A 23,368-nucleotide genomic window follows, 5' to 3' on the forward strand; every position below is an offset into this window, starting at 1 on the left:
ATTTATTGTGAGTTCGTTACAATATTATATACTCGCTTGCCAATTATTTTGAAGGAATTTATCTGTTAATGATTTATTGTTACCTTAAAAAATGCTCGCAAATAATGGTGAATGAGCAATTTTAATCTGATGCAAATATAATGGTCCCCTCGGGGTACTCAGTTCTCTCGTGAACTAAGTGCCAGATAGTTACCAAACATTCATAATTAAATGTGTATTATATTATATATTGCCAACAGAAAGCTCTACTGTTGCTAAGCCGGCAGATATGGCAAACATTTTTCCTGGGGTGTATTAACGAGCATGTAAAAATCTTTGTCCGCCTCCGTGGTGTAATGGTCAGCGTGTTTAGCTACCGTGCTGGAGGTCCCGGGTTCGATTCCCAGGGGGGGTGAAAATAAATATTAGTGATATTACATTGTAATATTTATTTAATATTACCATGGACTGGTTCCTGATGCGCAAGAGTGATCACCTTGCCTTCATGTAAGTAATGATCAAGATAGCACGGCGTCAATTCGATGCAGTGCCCTATGCACCATTGGGTGTGGATAAGGGTTATAAGTAAGTAAAAATCTACTATCAACACTAAAGTTGTGCCGATTGTACCAAATTATGCCAAAATCAATGAAAAAAGTTTAAGTACATTTGAATACATCACTCCTTGAATATAAATTTATTGCGACTGAACTTTAAAACACGAACGAATCTAAGTAAAGCGAACTTTACCTTTCTTATTTGTTGCGAAACAACGGAATGATTCTCATACAGTGTGTTCTATTAACGTTAATCTGGTATGAATTTATTTGCTGTTTCAAAATCAGAAAAACCCTGTTTTGGTAATTTATTTTAATTATTGTAGAAAAAGCGCTACGGGTAGCTACCTGTTTTCAAGTTTTTTTTTAATCATCGATATATGTACAATAATCATACAACAATTTGGCTGTATTTAAAAACACTGTCGAATTAAGTACTGTATTTACGTATTAAAACCACTGCTAAGCGTAAATTACGTAATGCTAGGTATATTACATGAATTTTCATGTACTTACATTCGTAAGAAGGCAAGGCATGAATATTAATTTACGATCCTCTTAGGCAGCGTGCAATAACTTAACTATTTTCTGAATATGTTCATTTATCTCTCATAGATATATCATCTCTAACGGAAATCATTCGAGTTCCCTGTCTCCAGTCCATATTCAGCTAAAATCCGATTTAATCGCCTACCATTACAGGTGACACTGTCATATTTTGATGCGGTGGTTTTGTGTATCAAAGTCTCGTTTGTAATTATTAATTGAAAGATTGATACAAACGATGTTAACAATCGATAAGAGATGTCACTAATGGTCGACATTTAAGTTTACAACTTCATCTGACACCAAAGGAGACCCGTTTTATCTTCCAGCATTTTTTATCGATACCAATCAAACTTTAAAATAAAAAAGGTTAGAACGGTCATCAAGTGATTACTAAGATTATGTCGAGGATATCATTTATTTTTTCATGCTGCTTAAACCTGAAGTGTTTAAACTCATTTTAAATTATGTTGAGTTTTGTAATTGCTACGACGTACTTGGTAACACAAATATGCCCATTTTTTCGGAATAAATAATTCGGGTTTTTATTGGTAGGTCTACCTCAGTAACTTTGAAAATTTCAAATTAACATAATGTATTTATGAATAGGTGATGATGAGAAACTATTAGAAATGACATATCATATTTACGAAATTAAAATGTAACGTTTTCGAATAACCTTGAAATAATTATCAATATTTTTTAATATTTAAACCATTTACTTTGTGGTTAGTCAATTTTACATTTTGTACAAAAAAATAACGGAGAGTGGTTACATAGTAACATTAAAATGAATCAAAATCCAACATCAAAACCGTAAAAAACATTTTTTCAACATATTTGTGCATTGTAAACCATTCTGTGTGATTTTCATAAAAAGAAATTTTCCAAATAGTAGTCATGATTTACCATTGCGAGTCAAACTTTAACAATATCCAGCATGCATAGAAAAGTGATTCGTAGATTACAAACGCATGCACATAAAAGCGTAGGAATCGGACTTCAAGCAATAAAATTGTCTTGTGGCAGTTATCGTCAATCTTCAGTTTACACCACTCATTTTACGGAGATAAAGCTTTTTTTAATTATCAATATCAATATTAATATCATATTAATATTTGTTTTTTTGAGCTTTGTAAATTTATCTGTTACATTGACTGCCGTCAATAGAGACGCTATAGCGTTGCATTTAATCATAACCGATTCATAAAAATGTATGAATGTCAAAGGAGTTACATATATTAAAATGGCATTTGTACTACTACTACTACTACTACCATCACGCCGTTTCCCCGCAGGGGTAGGCAGAGAGGATGGAACGCCACACTCTTCTGTCCTGACATACACTATACACTCCTAGCCTCCTTCACATCCATACATCTAGTCATACATGCCCTCCGATTACGCAGACTTTTGACACCGCCAGATTTTAGGTTCTGATTGATCTGATCGTGCCAAGTCTTTTTCGGTCGTCCACGTTCTGTTTTCCCTCTCACATTCGCCACATATATTTTCTTAGTCATTCTCTCGCTATCCATTCGCTCCACATGTCCATACCACCGCAAAGAGCTCTTTCTAATCTTTTCAATTATTCCTCGTTCAGCCTTACATTCCTTTCTTATATCATCGTTTTTAATTCTGTCATACAATGATTTTCCACACATTCGTCTGAGGGAGCGCATTTCAACAGCATTCACTCTGCTTTCATCCTTCCTTTGCCAGTTCCATGTTTCGCTTCCATACATTAGTGTCGGTACTAGCACGCCGTTGTGAACCGCTAGCTTGGCTTCCATGGACATATTCTTATTCCCAGTCACTCTGTTAAAAGCACCATTTATTCTATTCCCTGCATTCACTCTTCTCTCAATATCCTTATCCACTTTTCCATCCCTTGTGAACATGCTTCCTAGATATAAAAATTCTTGCACCTGTTCTAGGGATTCATTGTGCACGATAATCTTGCATTCTGTCATTCATGGCATTTGTATGGTAAAATTAAATGATATGTACGGGTGAAAAAAAAATCTATTTTGAAATTTTGATTACATTTCAATTATAAATACCTGTATTTTCAACGACAAAAGAAGGTCGTTATTTTATGTTAAGTCACGTGGTATTTCTTTTTTTACATTTCTTAAAGTTGTATGTTTTTATAATTGTTACTTTTTAGTTTATGTTGCATTTTGTGGATTTCTAGTATAAGTAGTGTTTCAAAATATCATAACATATAGACGTAAAAATAAATTATTTAAAGATACCCGTTATAATTAAAGAACGATATGTTTTCATGAAAATAAAATTCCTTAATTTTAACTTTACATAAAAACAATACAAATAATATGAAAACAACTTGAAAATTTTGTTTTAAGGTGGTATAGTAGTTCAAACAAATGCAAAAATAAAACTTTTATCAAAATTATAAACCAAATTTTCGGTATAGAAAGTAGTAATTATTTTCATGTAACCATGTTCTACTCAATATCATTTTGTTTTTTTTTTAAGATTGAAATATATGAGTAATGAATATTTGCATTATGCAAGTGAGTGTTTCGGATGTAGCAGTGTCCCCGATGTCTAAAATGTTGAAAGTTGCTCTCTCATCCCGCAAAAAGTTGGTAATATCCTCCGGCTCAGCCCCTCGGAAACGTGTTCGCAGTCCCCGCACAAAGCGGCCGGTCGAGCAGCCAGCGGCCACTCAATTTTTTGCCCCCCATATCCCGCGTATCACATGGGAATGAGCGATTTTGTCATTGGCGAAATTCTGCCTTGTCCTTTTATATGGTAACGTTGGATTATAATAATTCTGCGCGGCTTTGGAGCGCCCAAATGAGTGGCGGAAATGTTGTATGTCCGCGGTGGAATGCCGTCCCCGATTGACGCCCCTGCCAGAATTAGCCCCCTCCGGCAAATGTTCTTCGAATTTCGTTTTTTATTATGCAAAAACTATTCCCGTATTATGTCAAATGATCCCTGATTCCTAGTTGAGAATACATTAAGAGCTGGTTAATAGCGAACATCTCAAACGTTAATTTTTATTAGTGGTAAAAATTATGTTTGTTTTTGATAATAGCTCCAAATTGATCAATATTCTTACGTAATTTTACCATCCGAAATCAAATGTTATAGTCAATAAATTAGTTAATTTATTTGGTATCACATATTGTCTATTGAAAAATAGTACGAATATGACATATAGATAATAATAAAAGTATTTATTTTTACTTTTTAATCCTTGTATAATTTATAATTACGTGTTATTCAAATCTATACTTACTCTAATTTAGCGAAACCGGACTTTTTGAAATTACCGGTTTTAACACGAAAACATGATCATATTACTTTAATCCAATATTTACCAAAAATGTACCATAATTAAGTTAACCTAGGTCGTTTAAACATTATTTGTTCGATTCAATATTGACGCAATAGTTTACAAATCACATATTTATCTTTTATTACCCTTGTCGAAAACATCTAAAATTATTTATTTTGCTAATTTGCTTGGCAAATAATCTGTCCGCCTCCGCAACTAGGTATATAACATGTATTCACGTTGTTCTCGTCAGAAATATCAGTTTTTTTTTTTTTACATAAACACACTATAATACTCGTAAAGGTATTCTTTAGGATTTTTTATACTTATAAATACAAACGTATGTATTTTTATAATTTACAAACACATTGTTTGTTTAATAATATGCGCAAATTGTTGAAAAATAATATGCATTAATCCATTTATTCCTTAAAAGAGAAAAAATTCAAATTTTGCAACAAACCATTTTTTTGAAGAAACACCTATTATTATCAGACTCCGCCATATAAATAAGTCCGACAACACTTTGCAACATATGTTTTTTCAACTATAATATAACATTTGTTTTTTTTTTTACACTATAAATAGCACTGTACAATATATTAATAAAATTATGATAAAAATCCGAGAATGGTTTTTCTAGAATCAGTGTGAAAAATACATACTGGTTTTTAAAAATTACTTTATATATCTAACTGAAAACTTTAGCTTTTATATTACAGTAACAAAATTACTTAAATATATGATTTTTTTTAAAATAACTACCAGAATCTTTATCGGCGGTATCGCATGGCGATATTCTCTATGATATAAATTCAATAACTAAGAAAATGATTAATTTCTTCTACTCAAATATATATATATATATATATATATATATATATATATATATATATATATATATATATATATATATATATATATATATATATATCTTTATATATATATATATATATATATATATATATATATATAGTGTAGTGTAGTCCGCCTCCGTAGTGTAATGGTCAGCACGCTCGGCTACCGTTCTGGAGGTCCCGGGTTCGATTCCCAAGGGGGGTAAAATAAAATATAAGTGATTTTTTCACTGTAATCTTTAGTCAATATTACCATGGACTGGTACCTGAAGCGGAGGGCTGATCACCTTTCCTTCATGTGTAAACGATCATGATAACACTGCGTTTATATTACACAGTGCCCTATGCACCATTGGGGTGCGGATAAGGGTTTTATTATTATTATTATATATATATATATATATATATATATATATATACATATATGTATGCATGCTATAAACTGACCATACAAAAAAATTAGGAAAATAATCGTTTGTTATATACAGAGGCAATCTGCATATATATATATATATATATATATATATATATATATATATATATATATATATATATATATATATATATATATATATATATATATATATAAATATATATATATATATATATATATATATATATATATATATATATATATATATATATATATATATAAATATATATATATATATATATATATATATATATATATATATATATATATATATATATATATAAATATATATATATATATATTTATATATATATATATATATATATATATATATATATATATATATATATATATATTTATATATATATATATATATATATATATATATATATATATATATATATATATATATATATATATATATATATATATATATATATATTGTAAAATCTCGGCTAATGTCGCTATGCGATACCATTTCATGGTTCAGTAGGAACGAAGGTTTGATAGTCCCAAGAATTAACAGTAAATATGATAGTCGAACTCTGCAATATATCGTTCCGAACATTTTCAATTTTTGCCGACGTATGTTAGAGGTCAAAATAAAATATGGAACGAAGGCAAAATAATGAAATGGGTGAATGATCAAGAGTTAATTTTATGAAAATTGTAAAATGTTATATTCTTAATTTTTCTCTCTTTTATGGGTGTATATTAGGTTAAAATGGTTCAAAACAATAAAAAATGTATTCATAAAGAACTCCACCGACAAGACACACAAGGTGGCTTTATGGGTCTCTGCAATTTTTTTTTTAAATTTGTTTAAAATTGTGATTTAAATAAATGCATACAATTTATGTTAATAATAAAAATAAAAATAAATCAACAAAAGTAACGTAATTGATTTTGATATTTTCTTCCTCAGGTTCAGCACTACATCTTGGTCGTTCAAGCCCAAGACAGTGGACACCCAGCCCTCTCCAGTACTCTCACCGTGTACTGCAACGTCCTCGACCTAAATGATAACGCTCCTGTGTTTGACCCCATGAGCTACTCAAACGAAATATTCGAGAACGTTTCCCTCGCCACATCTGTTGTCACTGTTAGTGCAACCGATATGGATTCCGGTAAGTTTACACACATCTAAAAATACATACAATAGCCAAAAAAAACCTTAGAGAGGTACCTATTTCTTTGAATGTTTTTCGCAGATACTTTGTGGCACATTTTAAAAAACAATTTTTTTAACTATTTTTTATTGGTACACTTTTTTTACACGTTTCGACTAGAACCTTGTCATCATCAGGGTTTATGTACTAATTTTAAAACATTGAAATACTCATAGTTAGGTTATAGTTAATTACCCTTCCCTTACGATGCCAAAAACATCCACGCACTCCGTACACGATATGTACCAATAAAAAGTGGTTAAAACAATGTTGTTTTATTTTATACAGGTACTTATTTACTTGCGCGTAGGCTTGCCAGATTTCTGAAATGTTTATCAGACACACCGAAATGCCCCCAGCGCACAGTACAGTGAAATAAATGGCAAAGTAATTATCCTACATAATCCGTCACAGTTGATTATTTATAGACTTTTTTATCATCTATAATCAAATTTAATTTTTACTGGGACACCGAGATTTTGTCTGTAAGCCGGAATTGTCCCGGTCGAACCGGGACGTCTGGCAAACCTACTTACGCATCTCAATCATCGTGCACTTACTTTCTTCGATGTTGTAAAGCTTTCTAAACGTCAAGGGGACGATATCTTCAATGCTCTATTTTAATTAATAACACTTATCACAATAACCCATTAATGCAGTATAAACATTGAGGCACAGTAGACTTTGTCACTCATTCGTAATCGCATGGTAATTTGAAAAATAAACAAAATAATGATTAATTTTCTCACGCAATGTTCGAGTGTTTTACCACTTCCATTCACATATCAAGAGCCGTAATCTCTTGGCGTGGGTTTGTATTAGTAATAAAACCTTTGGCTTCTATCTCCAGAGATTAAATTGAAATGCATCAAAAATATTATTTCACTTCAAATGATAATGTCAAAATATTCTTAAAAGCCCGTCGTTTTGATTGTAAATATCGATAAAATAAATGCTGCTTTTTATTATTCTTTTCCTGCGAGTCGGGATGTCTGCTTAAGTGGCACTAGATGTGTGTATACGTATATGTATATCCGCATACTGGCGGGATGTTCCCGCTTGTGTGTGTTTCAGGAATACGAACCGGGTGTTCACACATGTGAGTGAATAGATCCATTTCTCCCCAAAGACAGCTTATTAAACGCGAGCTTTTCGGTGTCAACCGTTTGGGACTACCATGTAGAAACTTGTTAACAAGTATGTCGACTCTTATGGAAGGATTTAATTTATGAAACGTGTTTCAGTCGCCATCATCTAAGCTCCTCATATATTTTATTTTATGTATGTAGTTAACTCTTTCGGCTATGTCTGAAACGATAACCTAAAAGGATTTATTTTGACGGTGAATAGACAAAAAATACACTCTGACACCTTGTTGAAGTCAAATATATTTTCTTTGCGTAGTGTTAATGTCCACCTCCATAGTTAGCGCGCTAGGCTACCATGCTGGAGGTCCCGAGTTCGATTCCCAAGAGGGTCAAAATAAATATTAGTGATCTTTCAGTACAATATTTATTTAATATGACCCTGGACTGGTACCTGAAGCGGAAGGCTGATCACCTTTCCTTCGTGTATTTAACGATCAAGATAAAACTTCAATACGATGCAGTGCCCTATGCACCATTGTGGTGCGGATAAGGGTTAGAAGAATGTTAATGGTTTGTTAAGAATATATTTTTATTTTTTCAGGTGATAATGGGAAAATCGTATACAGCATCACATCTGGAGATGACGATCATGACTTTAGTATAACCCAAAATGGTACAGTGATGACGAGAAGACTCCTAAATAGAGAAGCACGCAGTTTGTACAACTTGGTGGTAACGGCTTCTGACCAAGCGCAACCTCCTTCAGCAAGACTGTCGTCCACCGTTCAGGTAATTAAAAAAATCTGATTCATCCACCGCGAGGAAAACTGCATGATCGAGTATTTCAAATACTTGAAAGAGGTCAGGAGTTGGAATAATCGGCGGGTATGTATGAGGAAAGGCATGAATGTTTAAGAGGTAAATATTAGCTGCAAAGACAGATTTATATGGCGCTCTATTTTCTTTTCCTACCCTAGCGAAGAATCGACGTGATGGTTAGGTGATGTTTAGTTTTAGATTTATGTATTAATTTTAAATCAAACACAGATTTTTTGAGTCTACTAAGTTGTATTTTATTAACAAAAAACACATAAAAAATTATATTGTGTCAATTGTTTCGCCTTGTTAGGGCATTATCAAACGAATGTCTAACGCCCTAACAAGGCGAAACAATTGTCACAATATAATTTTTTAAGTGTTTTTTGTTAATAAAATACAACTTAGTAGACTCAAAAAATCTGTGTTTGATTTAAAATTAATACATAAATTAAAATGGAGTTCTACAAATTAAACGCCAAGTCAATAAATAATTAGTTTTAGATGTTTACGTATATGTTATATTATTTATGGAATCGGTATTAACTTTGTGGAATACATGTTGATTGTGAAAATATTCAGTTTCATTTCAATACACACGACTAGTTTCGAAAACTACAGTTGTTTTCGAAATTCTATATGTGGTATTTAACAAGTTTTATTTAATAATATGCACTGATCTAGGATTCCTTTCGTACTTGAGTTTAATTTTGTTATATATGGAATTTGTATCATCTGAGTCGAGACACCTTTAATGTTTTTCTCGATATATCAACAATAGGGTCAAATAATCCAGCGTATGATACAATATATATTTTTAAAATCGATTAAACGATTCAAATGTATGTATGTCGAATCATAATCAATAGGTATTATTAGACACGCAATGCACAGCCTTACCGTAATACCAGCTTTGTGTAAATACAAGATAAAAAAAACCGGCATCCACTGGATAAGTAAGTTGCTTGTCACTTGTCACATAATGTTTTCCCAGACTACCGCATACCGGGAGCCTCGACGCGCGGTCAAAAGCCAAAACTGAACGCCTCACACTTGTTCGGTGGGGAAACGATGTTCGCTTCTGTTTGCTTAGAATATGTCGAGTGTTTACGCAACGCCTAGTCCGGGTTTTATTTTATTATTTTTATTTCAAACACTCTATGTTTCGTTTTCCAACTCCACATACTCGTATTTATTTGAATTTGAGGCGAACTTCTGCCGTGATTATTTGACCTATATATAAAGAATATATCAGTAATATAATAATACAATTTGGTAATTCGTAGGGCGTCATTTTTTTGTAAAATTCGTATACTACCTCAAGGTATAAATTTTGATTTATTTGGTCAAAAACTTATTTGATTTTGAGCTGAACTTCTGCCTTGATTATTTGAATTTTATAAGGCAAATAAACCAATGACATCATAATAAAAATTAGTAATATAAAGAGCGTCATTTTTTTTAAATACCACCCCAAGTCAACAATTTTTATTTATTTGGTTAACTGATATTCTTCCTAAGCAAGATATATCGAGAAATATATTAAAGTTGTCATAACAAAGATATAGCATCTATATTTTGTACGAAAGGAATATAGATGTTTGAGTATCCTAGGGCTTATGATCACTTTATACATTATGGAACGATAATTTTTTTTTGTGAAATATTTATTTAAAGACCTGCGATATAGTTTATTTAGGAGAAAAATTAAATTTTTGATATTGTTTTGGCTTCCCAGCTGGATCATGAGTGTGATTCCCATAGGGTTTAAAATATATTTAAGTGAGTTTTCAATGAATCATTAAATTAATATTACCCTGGACTGCTACCTAAAGCGCAGGGCTAATAACATTTTCGTATGTTTAAAGAACAACATCGCTTATGTGCTACCATTGGATGCAGATAAGGTTTAGAATTAAGAAAATATCGAATGTTGAAAAGAGGTCTGATTACTTTATCTTCAAATATTTGAAGATAAAGTTAAAAACATATCCTTGCACTTTTAATGCGAATAGGGATCAGAATATTCCAAATATCGTCCTAAAGCTTGCTGTTAGTCCTATACGTAGTTCTTGCCTGTTTTAAATGACGGAAATGTGAAACCAGCAAATGAATTCATGTAAAATTGTGAGAAGCCGAGAGCTAACACGGGGAAAGGTAAACATGTCACATTTTACGCTTTATGTAAACACTTATTTATACGCATTCTTCGGGGAGTGACGGGATATAATAATCACGGAGAGCTTTGTTGATTTAAGTTCAAGCCTCCTGGTTCGATACTCGACACTGACAAGCGGAGGTAACGGAGTGGAATGACAGCAAAAGAACTTCTTAATGATATAAGAGGACTTATTGAACAACCATTGAAATCACTCGTTTTTTGCGGCTGAACGCCACCCATTGTGTATTCAATTGATAATTTAATTCAAATCTCTTTTTATCACGTCATAATACCTTTAAAAATCATGGTTTTAACGTCACAAATAATAATATTATTTTATATATTAAATGTTAAAATCAAGCAATGATTTTTAGAATATACTAAATTGTATTTTATTGTGAAAAACACATAGAAAAATTGTGATAGTTGTTTTGCCTTGTTATTGCATTTTCAAAACATACGTTTGAAAATGCCATAACAAGGCGAAACAATTGTTACAATTGTTTTTAGTGTTTTTAGTAATAAAATACAATTTTTTAGACAATATTCCTTTCACAACATTTTGAGCATGTCCAAATACTTGTTCACAAATGTAGGTGTTTCCCACTTAGGAGTTTTGTTTTGACATCCCTACATAGATAAAGAAGATTATGGAAGTCTGAAAGGCAGAAAACTCTGTCATATCCTTCTTCATCCTCCTTCTAACCTCCCTTTTTCCTTTGCCTTCCTCATTATCATCAACTTGTAATTTATGTTTTTTCTTTATATTCAAGCACTATCTACCATGTGATTGCAAACAGCTATATATGGTATTAAACGTTTTGACCAATATCACTAGTCTGTTTTTGGTTGCTTGAAGATATTGCTTTTTAGCAATAAGCCCGCCAATGTACTTATTTATTTTCTGTACATGAAGTTTCAATAAATAAATAAATAAATCTATGTTAAGATGTGAAAAAAAATATTTGTCTAAGAGTTACAAAAAATTGAATATTGTGATTGTCAATCATGGGTAAAATAGTGATCACTTAACCTACCTATGTTTGGTCATAAGCCCTGTAAATACCCAGGCTGTTTATGTTGTTTGATGTTTATGTAATATATTTTCACGCGATTGGACTAACATTTGTAACATTTTCCCCATTTCGATACGGAATGCGCCCGCCTTCATGATTCTAACGGTCGATTCATTATTCCACAGGTCACGATCGTTCTGAAAGACGTGAACGACATGTCGCCGGAATTTGTCACCCCCAACGAGACCTCCGTCGCTGAGAACATCGGCCTGAACACGGTCGTCATGGCGATCAAGGCGGTGGACAGAGACGAAGGAAGGAACGGGTACATCGAGTACTCACTCAACCCGGATCCCGGAGCTAGTTTCTCCCTGGGGGCTGCCGACGGGCTGCTCAGGGTGGCGGGGCCCCTCGACAGGGAGGCGCGAGCGGCCTACACGCTCGAGGTGACCGCCAAGGACCGCGGGGATCCGCCGAGGGCGACGCACATGCGGCTCTTGGTCCACGTTCTGGATGAAAATGATAATAGCCCGGTGTTTGATCCTAAGCAGTACAGCGCGTCGGTCGCGGAGAATGCCAGCATTGGAGCCAGCGTGCTGCAGGTTTGTACATCTTATATTCGTTATTGATCAAACTTTTGGCTAGATTTTTATTTTTTGATATTCTTCTTCTTTTCTTCTTGGTTCTGTTTTCAAGAGGGATTAGCCTCCTGCAATGTCGATTCCCTGCTGACAATCCGTCTCTTTGGTGGGCTGCCCGGGGATCGTCTACTTTGGGGTTTGCCATGCAATGCATTGTTGGGGAGTCTGGATGGTTCCATTCTTCTTGTTTGCAATGTGGGGGAGTCTGGATGGTTTCATTCTTCTCATAGCATACCATTGTCACATGCGCATACCATTGATTTTCGGATAGTACAAAATCTTATAACCTAATACAATCTTAGAGCTTGATTGTAGAATCATATTTAACAAACATGTTATTTTTATATTATTTATTGATTTGATATTAACTTTGTTGAATAATGTGATGATGCAAATAAAACACTCGCGTTAGACCACTTTTGAAGTTTATTATAGTAAACATGACTAGTTTCGAGAACATCTTTAGTTCTCAAAACTAGTCGTATTTAAATAAGTGTTCATGAAGGAGTGTAAGGAGAGTATTACATAAACATTTATTTCTGTAAATTTATCTCATGGTATATCTTCAATAATTGATGTGAAAATTAAAAATAAACCTATTTTTCAAAATAGGTTTCCGCAACCGACATTGACGAGGGAACAAACGGGCGAGTGCGGTACTCCATCGCATCGGGAGACGACAACAGGGACTTCAGCATCAGCGAGGACAGCGGCGTGGTGAGGGTGGCCAAGAACCTCAACTACGAGAGGAAGTCCCGCTACCTGCTGCGCGTCAGGGCAGAGGACTGCGCCGGCTCGGCCACGGGCGGCGCGCGCTCCGACACAGCAGAGCTCAGCATCACGGTAGCAGACGTCAACGACAACCCGCCCACCTTCCTCGACTCGCCGTACCTGGCCTTCGTGATGGAGAACGTCATCCCGCCCAACGGAGGCTACGTGATTACGGTGCAGGCCTACGACGCCGACACGCCGCCCTTCAATAACCAAGTGCGATACTTCATCAAGGAGGGCGATGCTGATCTGTTCAGGATCAACGCGTCCACGGGAGAGATATCTCTTCTCAGAGCTTTGGATAGGGAAACTCAACCTGAATACACGCTGACGCTTGTTGCTATGGATACCGGTGAGTACTTCAAATGATATTTATACTATTTATTTACCTAACTCAATCCTTGAGGTGAAGTGTCCAGGCTTCTGGGTTCACAAGACTTACACATTATATAACATAACATTATAGTGAAAAACAAAGTCATCTTAGATTTAATAAATATAAGTAGTTAAGGTGGTCTTTATGATTTCGTCCACTGTGTGGTGACAAACGAACAAGCGGAACCGCCAAATTATCTGCACTAACAAACCTGCTAAATTATCAGCCCTAGTTACCAATAAATAAAAGCCCGTACGCTCATGCAATAAATCTCTCTTCTTTTTCGCTCAGTTCTGGAAAACTTGCAGCCAGAAACCAAGACCTTCGCACGACAATAATATTGTCAACTAAGTTCTGTGATTTTCATTATTCTTAAAATACGATTTCCTACTTTTATTTTACTATACAATTTTAAGTTAATAAACTGTGATCGAGTAAGTACGTTTTTCATGCATAGGTAATCTTCTAATAAGTCTCAGAGAGCTAGGTATCACCTGGTGATCCCTCATCTGGTAGTTTACCTTGCACCCCAGCTGGGTATATATTGGGGACTGTATCCACCCTGCTATGGCTCGAATAGTTTCATTTGATTCGGATGCTCTGTCAGAAGCTCCTTGATCTGTGGCGTAGTAAATCAAGCAAAGAGTTCACACGTACAGCCTCAACATTTGCGAATACTGCAGCATTGATCAATTCATTATTATGACCAATTCCATGATTTAATATGTTCATAATTACGTACCTTTATAAGAAGAGCAGTCTAGAATACGAGTTCTATAGGACCGTTTGATCCTTTTTTAGTTCAACCTATTTTATTCCACCACAGTCATAAACACGGTTCTTTCTAAACTCATTGTTTTATTATTGATTTATTACATTTTTATTCTATATTTTTTAAGGAAGTTTCTGGAGTTGTCAATGGGTCAGTTAGTACGTTCGTAGTAACAATATTTAGATTTAATTTTATACCAAGTTTCTTGGGAATTGAGTTTATTTGTTGGGATTCAAGTATAATATCAATACAAAAAAATCTGAATAGTGACCAAACAATAGCACGAATTTATTTATTTACAAAGTTATTATTTATAATAAAAAAGCGGTAACATTAGAAAAAATATATAAATCATTAAGTATTGAAACACACACATAAGTACTGTTGATCCTGGTTTAGTTCATATCCGGTGACAAATTTACTTCGAAACTTATTCGACAAAAGATTTAGCATTTAATTGCGATCAGAAATAAATAGCGTTTGCCGTGACGGAACATGTAGTTATCGGTTGTTACTTCAAATATAATATATCACCAAAGGGTACCGTGACACGAGCTCAAGAAGCATTTTGGCACGCACACGCTCTTAACTGAAGGTAACTTGAGTGTACAACATTTCGAGTGTGTCCAAACACTTGTTCACAAATCTGGATTATCTCCGAGTTATTTTTCATATTATTTTTCATCTTTGAAGGGACGTGAAAAAATAATATGAAAAATAACTCCTAGAATAATCCATATTTATGAACCAGTATTTGGACACACTCAAAATGTTGTAAATAAATTACCTGGTCAAATTATAAGCCAAAATATTAAAAATAATACCGATGTTTTCTGGCGTTTCTCATCATGTGATTATAATCCAGAATTCGGACCTCACATACTAATATAAAAGTTTCTGCTCAATAAAAATCTTCATTTCATCTTACAAGTGAAGTTCTAGTGATTCAAGAACGAGGTTTCTTAATTGGTTCATATATATAGAACTTTCAAGAATTTCAGTGGTGTGGTTGTCAACAATGGGTAGCATTGGTGAATGTTACACGTGTGTAAAGTGATCACTCAAACCACCCTATGACATATCGTCAGCCCCGTAAATGCCCATACTTCCATATTCTTCTTCATCTTTGATAAGATGTCAAAAAATAATATAACTTGAGTTTGTTTTTAACCTCACCAATATTGTAGTACATTATATAAAACTAAAAATAAAATAACATTTTTTTGATATCTTTATAACGAGGAAGAAGAATATGGAAGTCTGAGTTATACCATTTTTATAATATACGGTTCACTTTTGGGTCCATCAACCCTTCGTTTTGGGTGAAGCGGGTAACATATTTATTGTACACCAGAAAAAAAAAACAGTAGTCCGCGCATGACTGCTTAGACTTTTATAAATTAAAACCTTTTTATGCGTGACTAGCGATTTGTAAGCTTTTTTCTTAGTCTCTTTAGTTGTAACTTTGTTCGATACCCGGATATTCTATATTTGATATTATTAATGTCTGATATCCGGTTAGGTTAAAGCTTGCATACGAAAACGTTGAATTTACATACTGTTTCAAAATACCCGTGTCTCAGTTCTGTACGCGATAAAGAAAGAATTCTCAAGAAGAACGTGGTACAAATAATAAACTGACCCATACTAATTACTCAGGGTGATAACGATGTGTAAATATCTGTTTGAGAATGTCCAAAACAAGGCCGAGCGGTTACAGACTATTAACTTCGCTGTTAGAAAAATGGACATATTCCCAATGCCTTGAGCCAACCCCTCGAGACTCGCGGAATGCTCAAGACAGATGCAAATTCGTTTGGCTGCGGGGAGTTTCCGTCCATCTCGCGAGAATGCCAGATAATGGGAGTATCCCGATTGAATTAAAACCATAAAAATATTTATCAAATGTTTCGGAACTCTCAAAATATTTTCGAAAACGGTAATTACAGGGCAATAAAACAAAATAGCCCGGCTGCTGACTACGCGAGAGGCGTGGACCGTGGAGGTGCCTCAACATTAATTACGAGTTTCTCTGCGAGGATTAGTGCGGACCTCCTCATGGCGCTAATAGAGCCGGGTACTTGTGCTCCCGAGAGAGGCTTATCGCACTCGCCATGAAGGCATTAGCGTTAGGAACCCTGACCCCTTCACAATACGTGTACATCTCCGAATGGTTGGGAATGAAAATTAAAAACAAACAATAAAAAACACACACGCACTCACTTTTAAAGCCTTGACTTCTATTTACTTCTATTTTTTAACGCTAAAATTTCAAAAAAAAATAATCTTGGTTTATTTAACCCCAAAATAAATTGCACTAGAATTGAGGATCGTTCGCCTCAGTAGTAAAGTGGTTAGCGCGTTTGGCTACCGAGCTGGAGATTCTAAATTTCAAGTATTTTTTCTCTCTTATATTAATTTAAATATAAAAATAAGACATCTGTATAAGGCCTCATGTTTGAGTTTTTAAATGTTCCGAGAATTGTGAATGTTCTATTCAACAGGTGAAAATACAAACTAACAAGCAATTAATATTTAAATTTAAATTTTCACTTGATGACTAAGTGACGGCCAAATAAATAAAAAAAAACAATAAATTGAAATATGAGGTGCTGATGAAAGTAGGTGGGGTAATAAATGAAGGGGAGTGGTTTACTTTTGCGTGATATTAAATAAATGTCACCCTATTTTATTAATGGAATATTTATTTAATATCACCCAGAATCACCTTGTCTTACTGTGTTACTTAGACGATACAGTATCCTATGCATTATTAGATTAAACAGAAAAAATCTTATTCAGGTGCATAATTTTCATAGTGAAATAATAGGTCATTTTTTAATTACTTCTCCTAATAAACAGTCTAAAATTATGGTAGTTTGTTTTAATTGTATGGTTCTATCAATATAACTTGTATAATATTACGTTATACGTATCGACAAAAGCCGTTTCTCAAATAGGTATTCAATTAAGCTCCATAGTTCATATAAATCCTTGGGAAATATGTAAATTTAGTATTATGGATATTATAATATCACGGGAGCAAAAATTTATGACATCCGTCCTAGCCTACTGAAACGGGAGTGATGCATCGTTGCTTCAGTCGATCTTGCTAGAAAGATTTATAGTAAATATGAATACATAGAAATATTAATGTTCCTAACTCAGCTGGATTCAAACGTGAAGTAATTACATCTCCCGCTACTTTGTAAAGCTTGAACCAATGCCCCTATATTCCCTAGTAAAGAAAAATATAATATTCCAAGTAATCTACTACATGTTGTGATACTTAACAAATTATTCCAAAAATTAACACTGTATAATACCACTTAATGAGTTTTAAATCCTTAAATTCCACTAGTTTCAAAAACTACTGATGTTTTCATCTAGTCTTGTGTAATGTAATTATTTTTTTTAAATATTTAACATGTCATTCCTCAAAGTTAAAGCCACATCAATAAATAATGTAACTAAACAAATTGGTATGGTAGACTGATTACCTTTTCACAAACGTTTCGACAATTCAGCACAATTTTCTTCAATCTTTCGCGAGTCTGTTGGAATGCAATGTGTGGGATAGCCACAATTCAAACTTAATATAAACGGTGATGTAAACTTTATATTGTAATTTCATTTATTGATTCGACAGTTACTTTGTGGTACGGTGTTTGAAAATAACGCGGAATGCATCGAAACACGTGTCGATAGATTTTATGTATTAGTGGTATTTACTAAGTAAAACTTAAGTAAAAAATGACGATGTAAACTTGAACTAACCACATCCTTATAAGTTTGATGCAAGTTCAAAACGAAACAATAGAAAAAAATATATTGCATATTACATATATGACGGGAAGTACCTACACAAAGGGGAATTTAAATATAATTTGTTCAATTTATGCGTAAAAGCTTAAGTGAAACTTAACACTAAGTCGAATGTAATGCTTGGGTGTCGTATATTGAACATTTTTATTTAGTTTTTCCTCTCCTATATACACGTGTGACATCATTAGCTTTGTATAAAGAAGCTCATTTCAATTTTATGATGCTCTTAAATATATAAATATTTCGTTATTTCTATATAGTTTTATTGCCTGCGTTGAAATTGATACATTAGGGTTTTTGCCTTGAATAGTCCGGTTTTAAGAAACTTTTTTCAGAAAATTTAATATCAAAATTAAACGTACCTTGTTCTTTCTATACATTGTTAAATTAAACGGTATTTCCAGTTCCTTACAAGAAGGTTGAAACAAAATTCAGGAAAGTCATCATCTATTGAATGTTTATATGCAATTTTCTTTTGTGCATGATTCCTTTTTGGGTAACTATGGTTATTAAGTCACATGGGTTTTAAAGTTACAGTTATTACTTGCCTTTTTCATAATATAATATGTATAAAACTTATCATAAAAAATAGCTACTCGAGTAAAACAACCTCTTGTACCTATTTTTCACACGCAGTATGAGATGCCTTATTTAGACAGCGCCTTATGGAGCATAACTTTAAACAGAAGATTACTATATAACTATTTTTATATACGAACAGTCTGTACCCAGCCACGCATCGCTGTGGCTCAATTTGGTTAAATGGAAAAGCCAAAGCACACATTTCTAATATATTTGATTTCACGATGCTTATGAGTATACAATACTTTAGCAGCTGTAAAGAAGCATGCTGCCCGCCATGAGAAATATTTAGTATTGCTTGTGTTGCTGTTAAGTTCAACAGATGGTGCTGCTATTACACTCCAAATAAATATTTTTTATATATGTTCTTACCCATCATTCCAATCTGTGTATAACCTGTGGAGATTTAAGATTTTGAACAAACGAACAATTACATTTGACTTGTATAGATGGTTAATATGTAACGACTTACAAACTACTTATTTGAATAAATGGCAATCAAAACAGGACGTGCTGCGCCTTAAAAAAACTAATTATTATTATCACTTCGTAGTTTTGTTGAGATTGCATTTACAAATCATGCCTTGATAAATATATCTACATATGTATCTTTAAAAAAAGATGTGCACCGATATAATGGAGCTCGAAATAACCAGAAAGTGGCGGGTATGGAGAAGCGTTCACATATTTAGCATACGATTATAGATACCTAGAACTAAGTGCAATGACATCGAAACTATAAAATTAGCATGAAAAATTCTACGTAATATATAGGTATATGGACGTATCCTGGGCAACGCTCAAAGTTAAGTCTGGCCTCATCGGTATTCCTTCGTACATATCAATTTATTTTATGAGGACAAGGTTTCTAAGAAATACTTCGCTAGTGTTACCGGCGGTGGTGTATGGAATAATATTTGTCAACTATTTATTTTAAACTTTTCCACGTTTTTTCTGATAACACTTACTTTTTCTCCATAACAGTTATTTATGTATTTTTTCTGCAACGGCATACATTTAATAAAATGTAATATCGTATTTTGACTATTATTGACTATCATTCGCAGATAAGATTGAAGGTTTGTATATATATATATATATATATATATATATATATATATATATATATATATATATATATATATATATATATATATATATATATATATATATATATATATATATATATATATATATATATATATATATATATATATATATATATATATATATATATATATATATATATATATATATATATATATATATATATATATATATATATATATATATATATATATATATATATATATATATATATATATATATATATATATATATATATATATATATATATATATATATATATATATATATATATATATATATATATATATATAAATATATATATATATATATATATATATATATATATATATATATATATATATATATATATATATAAATATATATATATATATATATATATATATATTTATATATATATATATATATATATATATATATATATATATATATATATATATATATATATATATATATATATATATATATATATATATATATATATATATATAGCGGGCTTATTATCAATAATTTCACTGTTTTTCTGTTAATATTAAATAACAAATATGACATATATTTATGAATTATTTATTAATTTAATTTTAACATTGTATACAGTGAATACATACGTAGATTCACTAAGTAAATAAAAGTGTTACTCAACTTCTTTTAAATATTTTTGTGACAGCTTTTATTATGGTATTGTTTCTTAAGGTTTTTCGCTTCATTTTCATTATCTAGTAGGTTTCATCATTTGTAATTCGTGCTATTAGGTTTAAACGCAGTTTAAAATACCTAGAATAGATTTTTAGTATTATTTTATTTATTGTATAGTACGTAGTACATTTTAAATCACAAAGACGCTTGCGAAGATTTTCATTACAGCCTACATTCATAGTCGTAAATGACCGTTTGTTACATTTTTCTGTAATATATTTATTCCAAGAGTGTCCCATATTTATGGATTCCGAGTAGTAAAAGTCAAAAAGAGAAATATTGATGAAACATTCCGACGATTCGAGGTAAAATTAGTATGTAATTTTTTTACATTTTTACATTATATTCCTGGATAGTAAAACCCCTCTTCCTAATAACTACACCTACAGCCTTTTTTAATCAAGCCTTGTTTAATGCTATTTATTACTTGTGTATTTGTTATCACAAAAACAAAACAATTTCAAAAATCTATAAAAAATATACTTATGTACATCATTTCCTTATTTTTTATGTAATATTAAATTATTTTAAGTGTGACAAATACTTGTTCACAAATCTGAATTATCTCCAGTTATAGGAGTTATTTTTCATAATATATTTTTCAAATATCAACACAGATAAAGAAGAATATGGAAGTCTTGGCATTTACGGGGCTTACGACCGTCATAGGCTAGTTTAAGTGATAACTTTACACACGTGTAACATTCACCAATTCTACCCATGATTGACAAGCACACTTCTCAAATTATTGGAATTTCTATGTAAATGATCCAATTTCGAAACATTGTACAAGAATCACTATAATTTTCACAAGAGACATCTTTTGGTGAGATGAAGGTTGTTAGCCCCGTAAACGCCAGACTTTCATTTTCTTCTTCATCTATGTTGAGATGTCAAAAAAATTATAAAAACGTTTAATGATTTTGAATCATTAAAAAATATATATTTACATTATGGAGGCCTTATGGAATGCGGATATGTATTTTATCCCGATATAACTAAGGGCCATGGCCATATTATTTGTGAGGTCAATTTGTTTCGGGTCTGACAACTTCCAAAGCACCACATTGATTATTGTTTTGTATAAATTTGCACTCTGGAATATGGTTACATTCCCCATCCTCGCGAGCCGCCATATTGCGGTCATTTATTCCGTGTCACCGCTACATTTATCACGGATATTATTATTTCACGCGCTATCCTCTCGGGAAAATCACCTATCCACACGGGCCTACGTAACATCACACGCGGCCATCCGTGCGTGTGTGCGCACGCACACTTTGCACTTGAGTTATTCACACCATATTTCAATAATATCACAACACATTTACCAATTTATGTGTTTAATATCGAGTGCCAGTGAATAACAATGGGCCGCTGACAAACGAAATTGACAATATACTTTTCAAGCTTTTAATTGTATTCATTCTTAAGCACGCACCATTACGTTCTCCAATTATACTACTGTGACATATTTAAAACATTTTGAGTGTGTCCAAATACTTGTTCACAAATCTGAATTTGGACACACTCAAAATGTTGTAAATAAATTAACTGGTCAAATTTTAAGCTAAAATAATGAAAATGATGTTTTCTGGCGTTTCTCATGTGTGTGATTATAATCCAGGATTCGGACCTCACATACTAATATAAGAGTTTCTGCTCAATAAAAAGCTTCTTTTCATCTCACTAATAGATGTCTCTAGTGAAGTTCTAGTGATTCAAGAACAAGGTTTTTTAATTGGTTCATATATATAAAACTTCCGGGAAGTGATATATAGAGGGATTCCGAGGAAAACTTGACATTATCAGGTATGTCAAATATGTGAAAGCTGTCAGGTCAGGAATCGGAAGTAATCGGGGGGTATGTATGAGGAGGTGCATGAATGTAGAAGAAGGAAAGAATGTTATTACAAAGACAGAATGGTGTGGCCTTCTATTCTCTCTGCCTACCCCTGTTAATTAGTTAGTTAGTATGGTCTACCCGGGAGTTGCCTACCTTGGGATTGCAGTGCAACGAGGGACAGTTTGATAGTTCCGTTCTCCTCACATGTGCATACTACTGTCTTCTTCGTTGTCTTCTCCACCTGACGACGCCTTGGATCTCGCATATTTCAAAATTGATTAGGCAAAATTATTAAATCATATGTTTTGAGAATGTCACAATATTATAGTTAGGTGACTTGATCTTATACGGTGTTTGAAAATGATGCGGAATGCGTCACAGTAGATTTTAAGAAATAGTGGTATTTAGCAAAACATAAATTAAAAATGGATAGATTATACCACAAAGTGACTGCCGAATCAACTAATGAAAAATATCTCGTCGTGCATGATGTCGCTACATACCTACGAAACCTACCCTGTAGATACGAGTACCTACCTATGTGAAGATTTTCCGGCGTTCACACGATTTTGACGGATCGTGTACGCTACATAAACACTGGACGAGTTCGCGTATTAAAACGAAAAGAAAGCAAATTCCTCGCCAGAAGCGAGTGTGTGACGGGCGGAGCTTCGCGGACAATTACGCTCGGCCCTCCTCCTCGCCCGCCATTGGCTGCGCTTGTCCTCCTAACTCATTGCACGCGGTTATTATATTACCGACCCGAAATTACTATACTAGAGTAAAGAGGCCCGACCCGTCCGAAATTAAGCGACAT

At 32.9% G+C, this 23,368-nt stretch overlaps 1 protein-coding gene across 1 annotated transcript in view; it reads left to right on the forward strand.

Annotated features, from left to right (window-relative positions):
* The window catches only part of ft (cadherin-related tumor suppressor fat), a 289,702-nt gene that overhangs the window by 237,554 nt on the left and 28,780 nt on the right, over positions 1-23,368 (forward strand). The window contains exons 4-7 of the mRNA XM_088270108.1: positions 6,611-6,812; positions 8,544-8,731; positions 12,121-12,537; positions 13,189-13,699. Coding sequence (XP_088126234.1) covers positions 6,611-6,812; positions 8,544-8,731; positions 12,121-12,537; positions 13,189-13,699 — 1,318 coding nt within the window. The remainder of the gene's footprint in view (positions 1-6,610; positions 6,813-8,543; positions 8,732-12,120; positions 12,538-13,188; positions 13,700-23,368) is intronic.

The sequence above is a fragment of the Brachycentrus maculatus genome, unplaced genomic scaffold (genome assembly GCF_059751285.1).
Source record: "Brachycentrus maculatus isolate JH-2025_06_01 unplaced genomic scaffold, ASM5975128v1 h1tg000372l, whole genome shotgun sequence".
Classification (NCBI taxonomy): Eukaryota; Metazoa; Arthropoda; class Insecta; order Trichoptera; family Brachycentridae; genus Brachycentrus; species Brachycentrus maculatus.